This window comes from Sarcophilus harrisii, chromosome 4, assembly GCF_902635505.1.
Source record: "Sarcophilus harrisii chromosome 4, mSarHar1.11, whole genome shotgun sequence".
Lineage (NCBI taxonomy): Eukaryota > Metazoa > Chordata > Mammalia > Dasyuromorphia > Dasyuridae > Sarcophilus > Sarcophilus harrisii.
In genome coordinates, this window is record NC_045429.1 from 325,360,205 (window position 1) to 325,376,828 (window position 16,624).

The 16,624-nt window shown below is 34.3% G+C and overlaps 1 protein-coding gene across 1 annotated transcript in view; it reads right to left on the bottom strand.

Moving 5' to 3' along the window:
• Positions 1-16,624, bottom strand: part of LOC116423618 (EF-hand calcium-binding domain-containing protein 13-like) — a 56,650-nt gene that overhangs the window by 26,236 nt on the left and 13,790 nt on the right. The window contains exons 6-7 of the mRNA XM_031968644.1: positions 15,433-15,504; positions 13,516-13,659 (exon numbers count right to left, since the gene is read on the bottom strand). Coding sequence (XP_031824504.1) covers positions 13,516-13,659; positions 15,433-15,504 — 216 coding nt within the window. The remainder of the gene's footprint in view (positions 1-13,515; positions 13,660-15,432; positions 15,505-16,624) is intronic.

The following is a 16,624-nucleotide window of genomic DNA, read 5'->3' on the forward strand; positions in this document are numbered from 1 at the left end:
ACAGAACCAGGAAATCATTATATACCTCAACAACGATACTGTATGAGGATGTATTCTGATAGAAGTGGATTTCTTCAACAAAGACAAGATCTAACTTAGTTTCAATTGATCAATGATGGACAGAAGCAGCTACACCCAAAGAAAGAACACTAGAAAATGAATGTAAACTGTTTGCATTTTTGTTCTTCTTCCCAGGTTATTTATACCTTCTAAATCCAATTCTCCCTGAGCAACAAGAAAACTGTTCGGTTCTGCACACACATATTGTATCCAAGATCTACTGTAATCTATTTAACATGTATAGGACTGCTTACCATCTTGGGGAGAGGGTGGAGGGAGGGAGGGGAAAAATCGGAACAGAAGTGAGTGCAAGAGATAATGTTGTATAAAATTACCCTGGCATGGGTTCTGTCAATAAAAAGTTATTTAAAAAAAAAAAGAAAGAAATGACCAGCAGGATGATTTCAGAAAGGCCTGGAGAGACTTACATGAATTGATGCTGAGTGAAATGAGCAGAACCAGGATATTATTATACACGGCAACAATAAGACTATATGATAATCAATTCTAATGGACATGGCTCTCTTCAACAATGAGATGATTTAAACCAGTTCCAATTGTTCAGTGATGAAGAAAGCCATCTACAATGAGAGAGAGGACTGTGGGAAATGAATGTGGACCACAACATAGCATTTTCACTCTTTTTGTTGTTGTTTGCTTGCATTTTTGTTTTCCTTCTCAGGTTTTTTTTCTTTCTAGATCCGATTTTTCTCGTGCAGCAAGACAACTGTATAAATATGTATACATATATTGGACTTAACATACATTTTAACATACTTAATATGTGCTGGACTACCTGCCATCTAGGGGAGGGGGTGGTAGAAGGAAGGGAAAATTTGGAACAGAAGATTTTGCAAGGGTCAATGTTGAAAAATTACACATGCATATGTTTTATAAATAAAAAGCTATAATAAAATAATTATTTTTTTAAAGTGATGAACAAGATAATTTTAGAAAGGCCAGGAAAGGTTTATACAAACTGATGGTAAGCAAAACAAGCAGAACCAGGAATACATTGTTCATAGAAACAACAGTGATCAACTATGAAAGACTTGATTCTCTTCACAGTGGTTCCATGATCAAAGATAATCCCAATAAACTTTGGATAGAGAAAGCCATATGAGTACAGAGAAAGAATTATGGAGAATGAATGTAAATCAACACATGCTATGTTCACTTTTTTTTCTCTCGTGACTTTTCCCTTTTGTTGTGATTTTTCCTTCCCAACACAATTCATAAAGAAATGTATATTTAAAAAAATTTTAATGTACACGTATAACCAGGAAAAAAGAAAACAATTTTTAAGAAAAGAAAAAGAGAAAGTAAAAGGTAATCTTGGTTAATAAAGGGGTAACAGTATTAAAAAAAAGAACCTATTGTTGTTACTATTGTTATTTCAATGAATACTTTTTCTTAGAACTAATTCTAATTATGCCTATTGACTGTCAATGAAAAGCACACAAATAGGGGTTAATGAGCCCTTGGATCCTAAATATATTTATCTCTCTGGGGACAGAACCTTTAAATATAAAAGCAAATTGGGGGAGTAGCATAAAAGAGATCCCTTGTTCTAACTCTTGATTCTAAGGATTAATCAGCTGTTGTTTGGTTTTCATTTTCAAAGAGGGCCATGACATTAAGGAGATGTTGCCATGACATGCAAGTGAATCGGATATAGTGAAGGAGGCTGTGAAAGATCACTTGCCTCACTTTTCCCTACAGAGCCCCCTGGGTCCAGTGGCAACATATAGATCAGGACCACAGAGATGGCTCTGAATACAGTAGAAGACCTTGGCTTTTTTAAACTAAGGTCTTTAACAAGTCTTAGATTGAGACAACTTTTCAGTTATTAAGAGTAGGTAAGAATTGAGGCAAAGAATGAGCTCTTGTACTAGGGAAGGAGCATAAGGTGAGGGAGGAAAGGGAATCCAATTTGGGAAGCAAGATCCTGAGGGTTTCTTGCCAAGACAGAAACAAGTGCTGTTGACATTCTTTTTTGAGGCAATCAGAAACCAAATACCCAGTGAGGTTTGGCCTGGGGCCTTTTGTTAGCCAATTAATGGGAGCCAAAGTGATTTGGGTTTAAAGTGTGGTCCTTAAGAAAGAAATCTAACCCCAGGACCCCAAGCTATATTAAATACAAAGGGGTGTATGTGTGTGTAAAACAAAGATCAGTTCTTTCATTAGTTCTTTCTCCAGTGGTGCATATTGCAAAAATCCTATGCCTAAATAGATTATCTTCAAGAATTACAAGGCTGAAAAATTCATCACTCAACCAACAAGCCCAGTAATCAGTCTCTATACTTTTTTAGATTAGTTTATACTCTAGTGTATGCTATACACTATATATTAGATTAAATACTATACATTAGATTATAATAATCATCAGAAGCATATTCTAAGCCTTTTCAGCCCAGTAGAACCTGCCAAAATTCACAATGTACTGGGAGTAAATATTAAGTCTTTTAGAATTGTGTAATATAATAAAGTATCATAGTAGGCTTTCAGTAGAATATGAAAAGTTTTATTATTTTTATAATACTCAACTATTTACACACAACTAATATATTGCTTTGTGGAAATATTTGCTCCTAGCCTATAAAACGTGTTGTATTTACATAGAAATACATATACATATATAGCGTCAGTGTTTTAAATACATATAAATGTGTGTAGAAGGCCAGGAGTGAATTAGTCCATAAACAGTAAGAGTTTGGTCCAGATTTTACTTGAGACCTACTCTTTCTAGGGCTATTTCAGACTTTTGGCTCACCATCTTTCCCAATAAACAATTGGCGAAACAGACCTGTTAAAAACTGGACAGAGAATGCCTGCAGGTGGAACAAAAGCATTCTTTAGTATACAATGAATCAAAGACATTCTTAGTAAATTTAGGACAGGAATGAATCAAAGATATACTTGAGTTAAATACATTGGTATGATAATTTCTGCTTTGTAGTGATAAATATCACAACTATTTACAATTCTATTGATGTTGCTATATACCACAAATGTGCTTTTTGCAATTTCTTAATGATAAGGTATCTTGCGTTGATAGTTAAGGCAGATAAAGGAATATCAAGGTGTGGATTGTGTATTGACTCTGAGAAGCAAAGATGCTAGTGACAACAGACTGGAAAGTATAAAACACTAACATTCAGATTAATAAAATAAAGACTGCATTAGCATATCTTCCTCCTGGTCCTCTGTTAATCATTCACCCTTAGTCTTTCACTGGAGCTGGATTTCAATGCTTGGCAGCTTTGTCAAGACGGACTTAAAGATCTGGCTTCTAAGAGTGCCTCTTAGAGTACGCAATTATAAGGTAAGGGGGAAAACTTTTTTACACAAGAACTAAATTAAAGTAAGAAATAGGTGATCAATCACCAAAAATAATTTATCACTAGAAGTAATTTATCACCAGGCTGACATAAAGAATAAGATATTAAATAGCAGATAAATATACGAGGTATGGAATAAAAGATATTAGATATTATATAAATATATATAAGATAAACATTATAAGATTGATCCTTGTCCAGCTAATATCAATATAATGCAAATATTGAATTGGAATAAGGCAAAATCAATCATGTAGCAGGGGGAGAGAATATTATCTGAAAGTATTCTCCCCAACTGCTTGAATACCTTTTAGATTAGTGGCAAAAACCACCTTAGAAAGAGAAGACTATTTAATATGGAAGGCAGCATTTGGTTTTGTTTTGTTTTGAAGGAATGCCTAGAGCAGCAAGCTGTATGGGTTAAAGTACCAGGACCTAAAGAGACTTTTGTGGACTGTTAATGATTGCAATCCAACCTTCGATCAATACAGGTAGGCAACTTAAATTTTGTTGAAACAACTTGCCTTTGAAAATGCTAATGCCAATTATAAAAAAAATGTTAGCTGGGAGAAAACCAAAAATGACTTTACTTCAGAGGTGTCAGAATATTGGCACTTATACTTTTCAAAGTGGCTGCACTAAATCAGGAAAATTTACTATCTAAAAATTTTTTTCAAATTCTCTTAGATGTTTTAATTATGGACAATTAGGTCACATAATAATAATAATAAAAAAAAGGTTGCACCTCATTGCAATTCACCAGAGAAACCTTTGACTCTATGTCCAAAATGCAAAAAAGCCAAACTCCTACAAAAACCAATCACAGTATAATAGAGAAAGTGATCAAATATCAGGAAACTGCCCACGGGGCTCTGCCCATCAAACAGTGGAAGCCATACTTTCACTTGTTCCCTCTCAAGCAGTGCCCACAAACAATACCATAAATCAAACAAATCTGATTTAAGACAGTACAGGATTTAATGCATGTTACCCATTTCCCACCGAATTACTGATGACATGGGAAAATGCTCTCTCCCTACTGGCATTGCAGGTCCACTTCCATCTGGTACACTAGGGCACATTATAGGACATAGTTCACGGTCATTGTTAAGGCTTATGGTTGTGTCTGGAGTAATGGATTCTGATTCTCTAGGGGAAATACGCATTCTTTGTTATGCTGCTCCTTAGCAGGATATTTCAATAAAAAGGGGGGAGAGGATAGCACAGTTATGACTAATGCCTTACAAAAAAGTAGGAAAAAAATATTAAAAAATTCAAGGTGATGAAGGTTTGGAGAGCACAGGAAAGGAGGAAGTCTGGATGCAACCTATAACTGTCTACAGGACAATTTTAAAATTGGAAATAGAAGAAAAAATATTTGAAGGGTTAGTGGACACGGAACGGATAAATCAGTGATATCACAATGCTTCTGGCCACAGGCTTGGCCTAAAGTATAGATACATACGCCTTTACAAGGTATAGGTGATAGACCAATGCCAGAACAAAGTGCCAAATGGTTATTATGGAAAAATGAGAATAATAAAGAAGGACAGTTCAAACCATATGTTCTTCAGACACTCCCTATTAATTTATGAGGGAGAGAGTTGCTAAAAGGAATGAATGTAGTCATAAAAAATTTTTCAAAAGGGTCAATGATCAGAAATTACAGGTATTGAGAGATGCAAAGGAGGCTTTAGAAAAATATGGACTGAAGATAGCTCCAGAGAAACTGCATTAGCCCTACCATATTCATATTTAGGACAGATAATTAAAAACACATTAATCAGGCCAATTTTAAAATAGATACTAGAAGGGATAATTTAGTTACTAAATGATTAGTAACTACTTATACTATTATAATAAACAATTATAGTAAATGATTATCAAAAATTGGTGAAGGATATTAATTGGATAAAACTACATTTGAAATTAGAAACACATGAATTAACAAAATTATTCAAAATTTTATAAAGAGATTCTAACCCTAATTCAAAAAGAAGTCTGAGGATCAGCTGCAAGCAGTAGATAGTATTTACAGATGCTACTAATAAACAATCAGCATATATATGTGTATATATATATATATATATATATATATATATATATATACTTATATATCCCACCTACTATTAAATATGTTTTTAACACCCTATTGGAATATACACAGAAGAATGAGTTATATGCAATTATTACTGCACTGTATACTGTTCAAGAAACTCTTAATATTTTTCAGAGAGCAAATTTGCTGTTTATAAAACAGCCCCAGTCCTGGACATCTGCTGGTTAAAATGAGATTCCTTTAATAGTAATTATTTCTTTTGTGTAAAAGAATGGCTTATGTTTGCACAATGTTAATAACTAAGTAGTTGCTTTTATTTTTCATGTTTATGGTTTTTAACAAAGCTGGAAAGTCTTCTTCCAAGTTATTATTGTCTGTGTGTGTTTCTGCGCAGAATATCTATGTCATATTTGTATTATGAGCTAGATTTTGTTCCTTGAAAGATTTCTTAACATCCTTAATTTCCTTTTAAAAAGGTAAACAGCCTAACTTTTTCCTGTGAACCCCAGTTCTGGCCAAACTTGGGACTGCAGAAAATAAGTTAGCTAATCAAAATTACAGAGCTGTGAAAATGACAGCAGATTCTCAAAGTTTTGAGACAAATTGATCAAGGAATTTAGCAAATAGTAGAAACAACTAGTAAAATAATAGCAATCTTTTTGACTTATATCTTGTCTGGAGTCTCCTTTTTACTCCATTGGGATTAAGGGTGAACCCTCATAAGGATTGCTAACAAGATTTATATAGCCGGAATCTCTCTATTTGCTAACCTCTCTCCTCTCAAATTCAGATTAAGAAAAAAGAATGCTAAAGTATTGTTGGGAGAGCAGCAACAGCCTGTGGGCTCAAATCCTTGCCCCAAACTCCTCCCCAACCCAGTTTGGGGGAATGGGGATGTAGTGGTGGTCAGGCTCCATGATCAGCATTCCTGGGCGCCAGTCACCACAGCTTTCATCAGATTCTGTCCAGCAACTACTTGGGAAGAATCTGGGTGTTCCTGGCAGCACCCAGCATGGCAAATGTGAAGTGAAAAAGACATTCAGACTCTGTTTTCAGTAAACTCACCATTCTGTTTCAGTTATGGAAATATATTAGCTATGTAATTTATGGCAAATTATTTTATCTCTGCCCAATTTTCTGATTTGTAAAGATAAATAATAATGATTGTTGTTACGAAGAGCACATGATTGTAAAAGTGCTTAGCACAAAACAAAGGCTACATGAATGTTAACTGCTTTAGGGATAAAATTGCTTCATATTTGATAACTTTATGGGTTTTTAGATGTGACCAATATACAATGCCAATGTTGAGATAAATAATTTTGGGGTGTGTGTAATTTAAATTAAGCAAATTCAACTAAATTAAGGCCTCACTAGGCCTAGGAAGATAATATATAGAACCTTTTTCTCTTTCCTCCTTCTTCCCTCCCCTTCCAGTCAGGGAAGAGGGAAAGAAAGACAATTTGTAACTTAAGATACGATAGTAAAAGCAATTTTAAAGGAACGTTAATCAAAGCCCACTAAAATTGTAATCTATTTGCATTAAATTTAGGAAAACAGGAAAGCAGTTCATAGCTACTCAAAAACTGCCAAGAGACCAGCCTACTTTTGGGTTATCAAGAGTCAGGTTTCTCGGGGCCCAATCACAAAAAAAATTGACATTTTAACTTTTTTTCTGGCTTACAAAAGAGAAATTATCTGTGTGAATTGGAAGATATCCAAATGGCAATTCAGTTGGTCTGGAATATTTAATTGATACCGAGAAATTCTCATGAACTAAAATTAAATAAATTTTAAAATATGTTTGCATCTTATTTCCTCCCTAAAAATAAAAAGGAAAATACTTAAGGGAATGGAAACACCCTGAGAACTTCTCTGCTTAACAATTTGGAGACAGAATAGATTTGTCAACTAAAATAAGATGAAAAGTTTATTTGGACTTACTAACCCTGTTTTATATTAATTTGTAAATGTAATTTAGGAATTAGGTATTTTCACTGCTGCTAAAAAATTAATAGAAAATTACAACTAAACTATTTGATTATTACTCAGAGAAAATCTAAAATTGTTTACTAAGTTATTTGGAGCTATTGTCATCATGTTAAACCTAAATCTGATGATTACAGCACAGACCATAAAAACACTATGAATGATGGAGGTTGGGCTAAAAACAGCTCAGTTCCTTCCTTGGGACCACTGTCTACCCCTTAAATTGTAAGCTTTCCAGTTTTCTTAACTATAAGTAGGGTCATCAGCCCTGAGAGATGAACCTGTTTAGGAGATATAGTAATATATATACAAATATAAACTTTATATAATATATATAATATATATATTATATATATATGAAAGGATTTACTAAAATTCTATATGTTCATTTAATGATTAATCCTTTGTACCAGGTTGAGTTTTAACATACAAACAAGTTAAACAATCTCTTATGTATCTAAGTTTTGGTAAACTTTTAAAAAATAATTTATCTAGCCCTAAGTTGCAATTAGTAGAATTTGCTATTAGAGATAAAACCTCTTGGGACTGCAACTGATTTTTTTTTTTTAATAATTTATCTAGCCCTAAGTTGCAATTAGTAGAATTTGCTATTAGAGATAAAACCTCTTGGGACTGCAACTGATTTTTTTTTTGGAGTTTTGAATTTGATTGCTTGATCATTAAATCAGTAACCCATCACTTGAGAGAATTATCATAAGCTACTCAGAGAAATGTGACCCTGAATTGATAGAGGTCTATATCTGGACAAGAGTTGGGACCTTTTGCTCAAGGTGAGATCCTTCTGACTCAATTTCTCAGTTCTGTTTCTTTGTTTCCCACCTGATCATTCCTGAGTCTGATAAGGTAGAAGTTTTATCATTGGATATCAATCTAAAATAAGAAAGCTTTATTTTGTCATTTGTATGCACCCAGGCTGAGGCCTGAGGAACTAGTTCTGACGGCATTATTATACTCCCTGTATTTTCTTCTTATAACAAATTTCTGTAATAAGAACAAATGGTCAGCACAAATTCAATTAGATAATATTTTGTTGTTTTCAATCTGAAAATGTCATAATATCCTAAATAATTTGGTGAATGAATATTTAGTCTAGTCATCTATTTATTATAGATACATATAGATGTTTGCGTGAAATAAAGTCCTTATAGGTTTCCAAAATAATGTAAGAACAATTAACATAATTGTCTATAAAACCTGCTGTTTTATTGTTTATTGAAACTAAAGCTGAAACATTTTCAACATTTGTATATACTGTGTGCCCTGTGACACAAATATATTTCATTACCTGAAATGTTGCTGGCCAATCTACATTCTACATTGACCTTTTCACATTTTATAGCATTGTTTGTGGACTTTCTTTCTATCTCAGACTATCCTAATCTCTATTTATTAGATTTGTTTTGTATTCTAGATTTTGGTCAGTCACAGCTGCATTGGCCAGCTTCAAGGAACTGAATCATGGGATACTTCAATCAGTTCCAGTTTACCACCCCTTCCATAAATAGTTGCAGTTAATTCAGCTCTACAACCATTCTCAGCAACAAGTTGTTTCAGAAGATGAGATCATCCCCCCTGCTCCCAAAGGACTTTGGGCCCTTTGGTTTAGGGAAGAACTGGAACTGATTGATAAATGGACCCCAAATTATCCAGTGTCTGAGTGGGTCTCCTGTAACAATGTATTTGGGACTTAGGATGGCACAAATTTTCACATCTCAGATATGGGATTCCATGGTGTTTTCAAGCCCCTTAGTAATATATTGTACAGCATGTTTAAAATATCCACAGATGTTGATAACTAAAGATACTGTTTTAAGAAATGGCACTGGAATCCAAATCATGAATGCACTAGGAGGATATATTGTAAAATGTTTCAATTGTATTTAATCCCAATGTCTTACTTTTTATCTAAATGTCTAATTTGCTACCTATGGTTCTTATTGGACACCCATCCTATGTGATGATGCCTACTAAGATTAATCACAATTGGTATAAGTCAGCAGGTGAACAGACTTGGAATAACATCAAAAGAAAGTTAGAAAATAATAGTAGTAGGAAAGAGATTTGTTGGATTAGAAATTATTGGAATTCTAGCAGCTATAGCAATTATTACATTGCTTGCTGTTTCAGCTACAGATCTTACAGAATCTGTTCAGGCTGCTAAATTTGCAGATAAATTAGCAAAAGAAAAATTTTATCACAAGCTCTTAAAGAACAAATCTAGATAATGAATTAAAACAAGAACTAAGTTAGTGGAACAATCATTAATATCCTTAGAGGATCATGTAAACAATTTGGAAACTCAATAATAAGTAGCTTGTGATTATAGATTCACTCATGTATGTGTAATTCCATATAGATAGGGTAATGATACCACTAATGTGACATAGCTTCAAATAAGGAACAGAATAAATAGAGCTAGATATGATTCCAGCCTCACTTGGGATATAGCTCACCTAGCTCTTTTAGCAGAAAATATGACAAAAAAGTAGTGTCCCTGGAATTGATCCTGATAATGTAGCTAACCAAATATTTGAGTGGTTAAAAAAGATAAATGCTATAAATAATCTGACTTCTATACTTTTGCATTTTGTTCCTCTCACATGTTTTATTTTTATACTCATTGGCTTAGTCCCTTGTGTTTTTAAGTACATCTTATAATCATTGTCAACTATGAGAAATAAAGACCATAGACTTCATTTTTTAAATAAAAAGGGAAGAGTTGTAGAGGGCCAAGAGTTCAGTAAGTCCATGTTCAGGAAGAATTCCATCCAGGTTGAGACTAACTCTCTGTTAGGGCGATTCCAGACTTTTGGCTCACCATCTCTTCCAATGAACAATTCTAGAGACAGACCTGTTAAAAACTTGATAGAGAATGCCTTTGACTGGAACAAAAGTATTGTTTACTATACAATGAATCAAAGACATTCTTGGTAAATTTAGGACAGGAATGAATCCAAGACATAATTGAGGTAAATACATTGGCATGATAATTTCTGCTCTGCAGTGATAAATATCACAACTGTTTACAATTCTGTTGATGTTACCGAGCATCACAAATGTGCTATTTGCAATTCTGTATTGCTAGGCATCTTGGGTTGATAGTTAAGGCAGATACAAGAATATCAAAGTGTGGATTGTGTATTGATTCTGAGAAGCAAAGATGCTAGTGACGGCAGACTGAAAAATGTGAGACACTGACATGCAGATTAATAAAATAAAAACTGCATAGCATATCTTCTGCCTGGATTCCAACAAATGTGGTATTAACAAGCCTTATAAAATACCACAAAAAACTAATACCAACTTCACAATTGGTACATATATATGTAACAATACACAGTATTCTATTGTTCAAACTTTTTGCTGCTTCATATAAATTTTTCTTCTAGTCTAAATCTAAATTAGTGAAATTTTACTGCCTATCAACTGGTACAAAGGTAATCATCACATATTCAGGGGCTTCCAAACTTATACTGCTGGCTTACTCTTCTCTTTCCATAGAGAGATTTGACATCTCTGGGCTTATATTTACATTTTGATAGAAGTGGATGTAAAGTGTGCCATCTCATATCAAGGATAGTTATGAGGTGAATAAGCAAAAGACCAGGCTCTTGGAAGCCAGATGGGCCATAGGGAGGGGCATTGACAGGAGAGAGCCTTTTCTGAATTTAAGAGGGTCTTTGTGGCAAAACCCTTGTTGAATTTCTTGCATTGACAGGATTATCTTGACCTCACTGTTACTGTACACAATCAGGAGGCCAAGGTATAGATGTCAACTCCAGAATTTATTCCTTAACTATATAAGCTTCTCCACCCTCTCTTCCCCACGTAATTATAAAGTTTTCTTAGGAACTTTGTTTAGAAATATCAAGGATGCCTTGAAATAGCATCTTTTCTCCTGATAATTAAGAATTCTACTAGAGAACTTAGCTTGCATCTTTCCCCAACTTTGCCTGTCTTAAGGGATATAATAAAGCCTTTTCCCTTTGACTCAAGAATGGCCTGGGTCTGAATTCTTTTCAGATGACTTCATGTATTCTAGACTTCTTGAATCTCATCATTAGTTCCAAAGACTTTGCTGAGAGAGGAGAGTCATACCTTCAGCTTATAAGAAACCTAATACAATTCCAAGATATGTGCAATCACCCCAGGAGAGTTTCTTCAGAAATTGTACAGAAGACACCCCCCTTCCCAAAAAGCTATAAGCTGAATGAGTTTAGTAGTTCTTCCTGGGTATATAAAAGCCTGCAGAAGGAAGTCCTAAGTCTATCTGATCCTCAGATTTTGTGAGGAAAGACTTGTTCCATATTAATTAAAAGCATTTGCCACTGGAAATATTTTTTTAAGCTACTAGGCAACCCAACATGGACCTCAAGGCCTAGTAAAATTTGGGGAGTACCTCAAAACAAGGAAAAGATGTTAGTTTGGATTGCTATAATAAGTCCTTTCTAGAGGTTGACTTTTACCTTTTTTATTCATTCCTTTCCAACACCTTGCACATCTATGTACACACTTAACTGAAAGTAACCATATAAAAATCATTCATTTCACAGAGATATAACATGGAAGGGGAGAAGAATGTTCAGTTTGGAGAAGAATTATGGAATCATAAATTTAGAGCTGATTTTGATTAAATGACTTGCCCAGTCATTTAATAACTCTAAGGAAAGATTTGAATTCATATCTTCCTGGCTGTATGTTAGACACCTTCAGGTACTGGAAGGATTGTTATATTGAGGAGAAATTAGGCTTATCCTATTTGACCTCAGAAAGCAAAACTAGAAATAATAAAGGGAAATTATAAATACAGAATTTGGTTCTACATAAGAAGAAACTTTCTAAAGATTAGAATTGTCTCCAAGTAGATGGGGTGTTCTAGAAGGTGATGAATTCCCCCTCATGGTCAGTAGAGTGTAGAAGATCCCTTGCTGATGTTATAAAGAGTCTTCTTGCATAGTTAAAGGTTGGATCAGATGGCTAATGATCTTGCATAGTTGAGACTTTAGAAGTTTATTAACCACTTAGCAGTAGGCTAGCACACATTCTCAACTGGTACACCAACCTGTAAGAGCCACAGTAATATAAAAAGGGACCCTGCAAACAGAGCATGATGTAAAACTAGTGCTAGGGGAGGCTGGCAAGACAAAGAATGGATGAGCAGACACTTAATTCATTGTAGAAATTGTGGTAGTGGTGGTAGTACTAAGAGTGTATCATGTTTTCATATGCTGTCAGACTAAGTCATTAAATGAAGTAATTTAGTACCTAACTTTGGGAAATGGAAAGTTCAAATAAGGCATGAGGGGAAAGAACATGTCCAGAAATGTGATGTAAAAACAAAATCTATCAACATGACTTAAAAAGAAGAATAAAAGAGGGAGCTTCCACAGGCCAACAAAAAAGCAGAAAATGAGTGTATTGAGTGTGACTTCATATTGTCATTGCATCAAAATACAGGGAACTGCCATGGGAGAATTGCAGAATTCCTCATCACTATCATTCCTCTTCCTTCGCCCAATACCAATTGATACTGATTACTTTTCTCTCTAGTCTCTTTTCCCAAGAAGTCACTTCCTACTCACTCGTATCTAGGAAAAGAATCATATCTTTCCCCACCCCACCCCTGACTACTCTAAAAGGTAAAGTTATTTTCAAACTAATAACCTCCCACCCCCAAACCCAGATGCTCCAGATGAAGTGATGGAAATGGTGACTTTCCTACTAGAAAGAAAATAAATCTAATATAATAATAAAACACCCGGGTAAATAGTTGAAAAGGGCAAAAAGAATAGAATATAGAGAATAGAGTACTAGCTCTAGAGTCAGGAGGTCCTGAGTTCAAATCTGAACTCAGACACTTAACTAGTATATGATCTGAGGCAAGTCATTTAAACCTGTTTGCCTCAGTTTCTTTATCAGTGAAATAAGCTGGAGAAAGAAGTTGCAAAACACTCCAATATTTGTGTCAAGAAAATCCCAAATGGGGACACAAAGAGTCAGATATGCCTGAAAAATGACTAACTAACAAATAGCTGAAATACTTACCAAAAGTTTTAAGAGTTTCCAATGCTTTTTGAAGGTCTTTTTTAGGTAACTTGACACCTAAGCTCTCCAGAATAGGAGAGACATCACTGATCTTGACTTTCTCCTCAGCAAACTTGGTGACAGCTTTTAACGCTTTTTCTGTTTCTATACATGAACGAATCAAAAAGCGGAATTATTGCTGAGTTTAAAGACGCCTAAGAACTTGCTTTCGTTAAAATATTAATTTTCAAGAACAATGGTTCTTCAGTTGAACCCAGGTCTCCCTGATTCTGAAATGGCCTCTTTATCTGCTGCTATTGAGTTTTTGGCTTTGCTAAAATAATTTGAAAATACAGATTCTCTTTTTGCCACATCTAGAGCCTTCCTTTGCCATCATCACTCATTCAGCAACTTCTCTTTGGAAGCTCTCTCCATTGGTCCATATCACTTGGTTCAATTCTCTATCATAGTCATCTAACAGCCTCTAGGGTCAGTAATGTCAAATTCAGATATAAACTGGGGGTCACTAAATTGTTCAAAAGAATTGTTATGGGTCATATTTTGATTTAGAAAACCACATATTATTATGATCTATGTTTTATTTATTTTGTTTAATATTTCCCAATTTTACATTTTAATCTGGTTCGGACTTTCACTCTAGAATGTTTTGGAGTGCAATGCAGCTGACAAGTTGCAGGTTCTTAACTGCACATTTCTGCTCCAGGATATTCTTTTTTCTTTCTTAAGAAATTCAGTACCTGGCTCACAGACTTCCTCTGTCCTTATACCTGAGGGACTGAGGGATTTCAATATCTACATTGATATCCCTTGAATATTTGAATCTCCCAAGGATATCGACCCATTTCGCCATGATGACCTCTTCAGCAGCTCACAGAGATAGTCACGTTTTAGATCGCACTATCACCCATGACTGTAATTATAATCTTGATCTATATTAGCTTGGGAATCTCTAGAAACTGGAAGTTTCTGAATTGCAATTCTGATCCATTCTTGAAAGCCTCATTCAAATATGTGAAGCCTTTCCAGTCCCCTATAATTCACAAAGATATCTTCCTTCTCTGAACTCATATTTCCTGTCTATCACACTGCACAAAGTAATAGCAATATCATATGATGATCAACTGTAAATGATTTCACAATGCTCAGCCATACAATGATCCAAAAGGACTCATAATAAAAAAAATGCTAAACATTTCTAGAGAAAAAACTGATGGAGTCTGAATGCAAATTGAAGCATACTATTTTTCACTTTATTTTTATGGAGTTTTTTTGATCTGTATCTTTCACAACATGACTAATATGGAAATGTTTTGCATGATTACATGCAAACATAACATAGGTTATACATATAACCTATAACAAATTGCTTATTATCTCAGGGAGGAGTGTAAAAGGCAGTAAGAAAAAGAGAGAAAATCTAGAACTCAAATTTTTTTAAAATTGTCTTTGCATATAATTGGGGAAAATATATGATATTATTTTAAAATATTTCCTGTCTATATCACTGAGACAATCTAAAAGTAATGCCCTGTACCTTTTCTTGTATAATTCTTGTAAAACCTATATTCTTTATTAACTTGTAGTGTGTCTGACTAGATGGTAAGCCTCTTACTATCAGAGGCATCTTACTATATCGTATAACAGTTAATAAAATATCTTATAGAAAGTAGAAAGCTCAATAAAGTTGATTGGTTAAACTTCATTCACTAAACATTGTAGCAAAGAGTGAATTATTACTTAAACCAATTGGACGAGTTAATAAAGTATTTCAAGTGAGCAGAGAAGAGATGGGAAGGAGACCAGTAAAAAGTCAAATTCTTAAATTTAAAAAGTCACAGTTTACAAAAATGTCAAAATTCACATTTCAGAACAGCAATAAAACACTTGTCATTAACCAACTTAAAAATTCATACTCACCTTTATCCTTTGGGAATTCTTCATCCTTCTGTAGTTCTTCCACAAATTTCTTTAAATTCACTGTTCCATCATCTATGAATCGGAGGAAGAAGTCAGTTGAGGCACTTCAATGGACAGAAAATTTGAATTTGGAATATATCATCATTGTGGCTAACAAGATGAATTTACCATGAATGGGTAATTTTTATCTGGTTCTTACTTTCCTTATTTATAAAATGAAAATATCTTTGCAATGCTACTATTTTATAGTTGTTCTTTGTTGAGAAAGCAAAAATATTTGCATAGAAATCGCAAGAATGATTCAAAATGGTGAATAAACTTTTGTTAAATTCTACATTAAATGTGCAAAAACTTAAAAAGCACTTACACAAGAACAGTAAACTTTGTATAAATTTAGTTCAGAGGGGTAAGACTGCTCTCTCTCTCACTAAAGGGTCTTGCTTGGAGTAGGATCATTCTAAGACTAGGTTAAGTTGTGGTGCATCCTAATTTCTAAAAAAGAGGGACCAGATCCCCTTTTATTTCATTATTTCTCTTTCTCTATTCCAGACCCCTGCGTAAAATCACTTATTTTGAAGTTTATATAAGAGCTCACACCTAGGTATTTCCCATTACTGACCAAAAAAGTATTCTGTGTACAGTATAGATCAAATATAGGGCAGCTATTTATTTCTCCTATTAAACAAACAAGATTTTAACCAAAAAAGATAAAACACAAAATACTCAAAAATATATTCTAACAAAGACTTAACATTTGAAACAGTAACCTATAATTTCCTATTATATTTCCCAAGAGATGGATACTTAAAACGTCAAAACATGATAATATTTTTTTCAGGGCTGTTGAAGAGTCACTTCACCTTCACCTGGGTTAGGAACTTAACAAATCACCCATTCATTATCTTTTAGCAAGTCAGTAGTCAACTTTTCCAAGGAAGCCATAGTGGCAGATGCTGCCAGTCAGCTCTGATTGTAGAATCTGGAGTTCTCCGTCTCGCAGACTCATGACGTTATCTCTAAAGCTGGAAATATTCCAACCCAGGATAGCTCCTGGCCGCTACGGCTTCCTAGGAAAAGGAACCCATCTTAAGTGCAAACACCTCCAGGTAGAAACACCAAGTGGGTGTCCCTCAGGGTAACTAGGTGAGGCTGGAGCCTCAGCAGGAACCACAGACACTTTTATCTCCCAAAT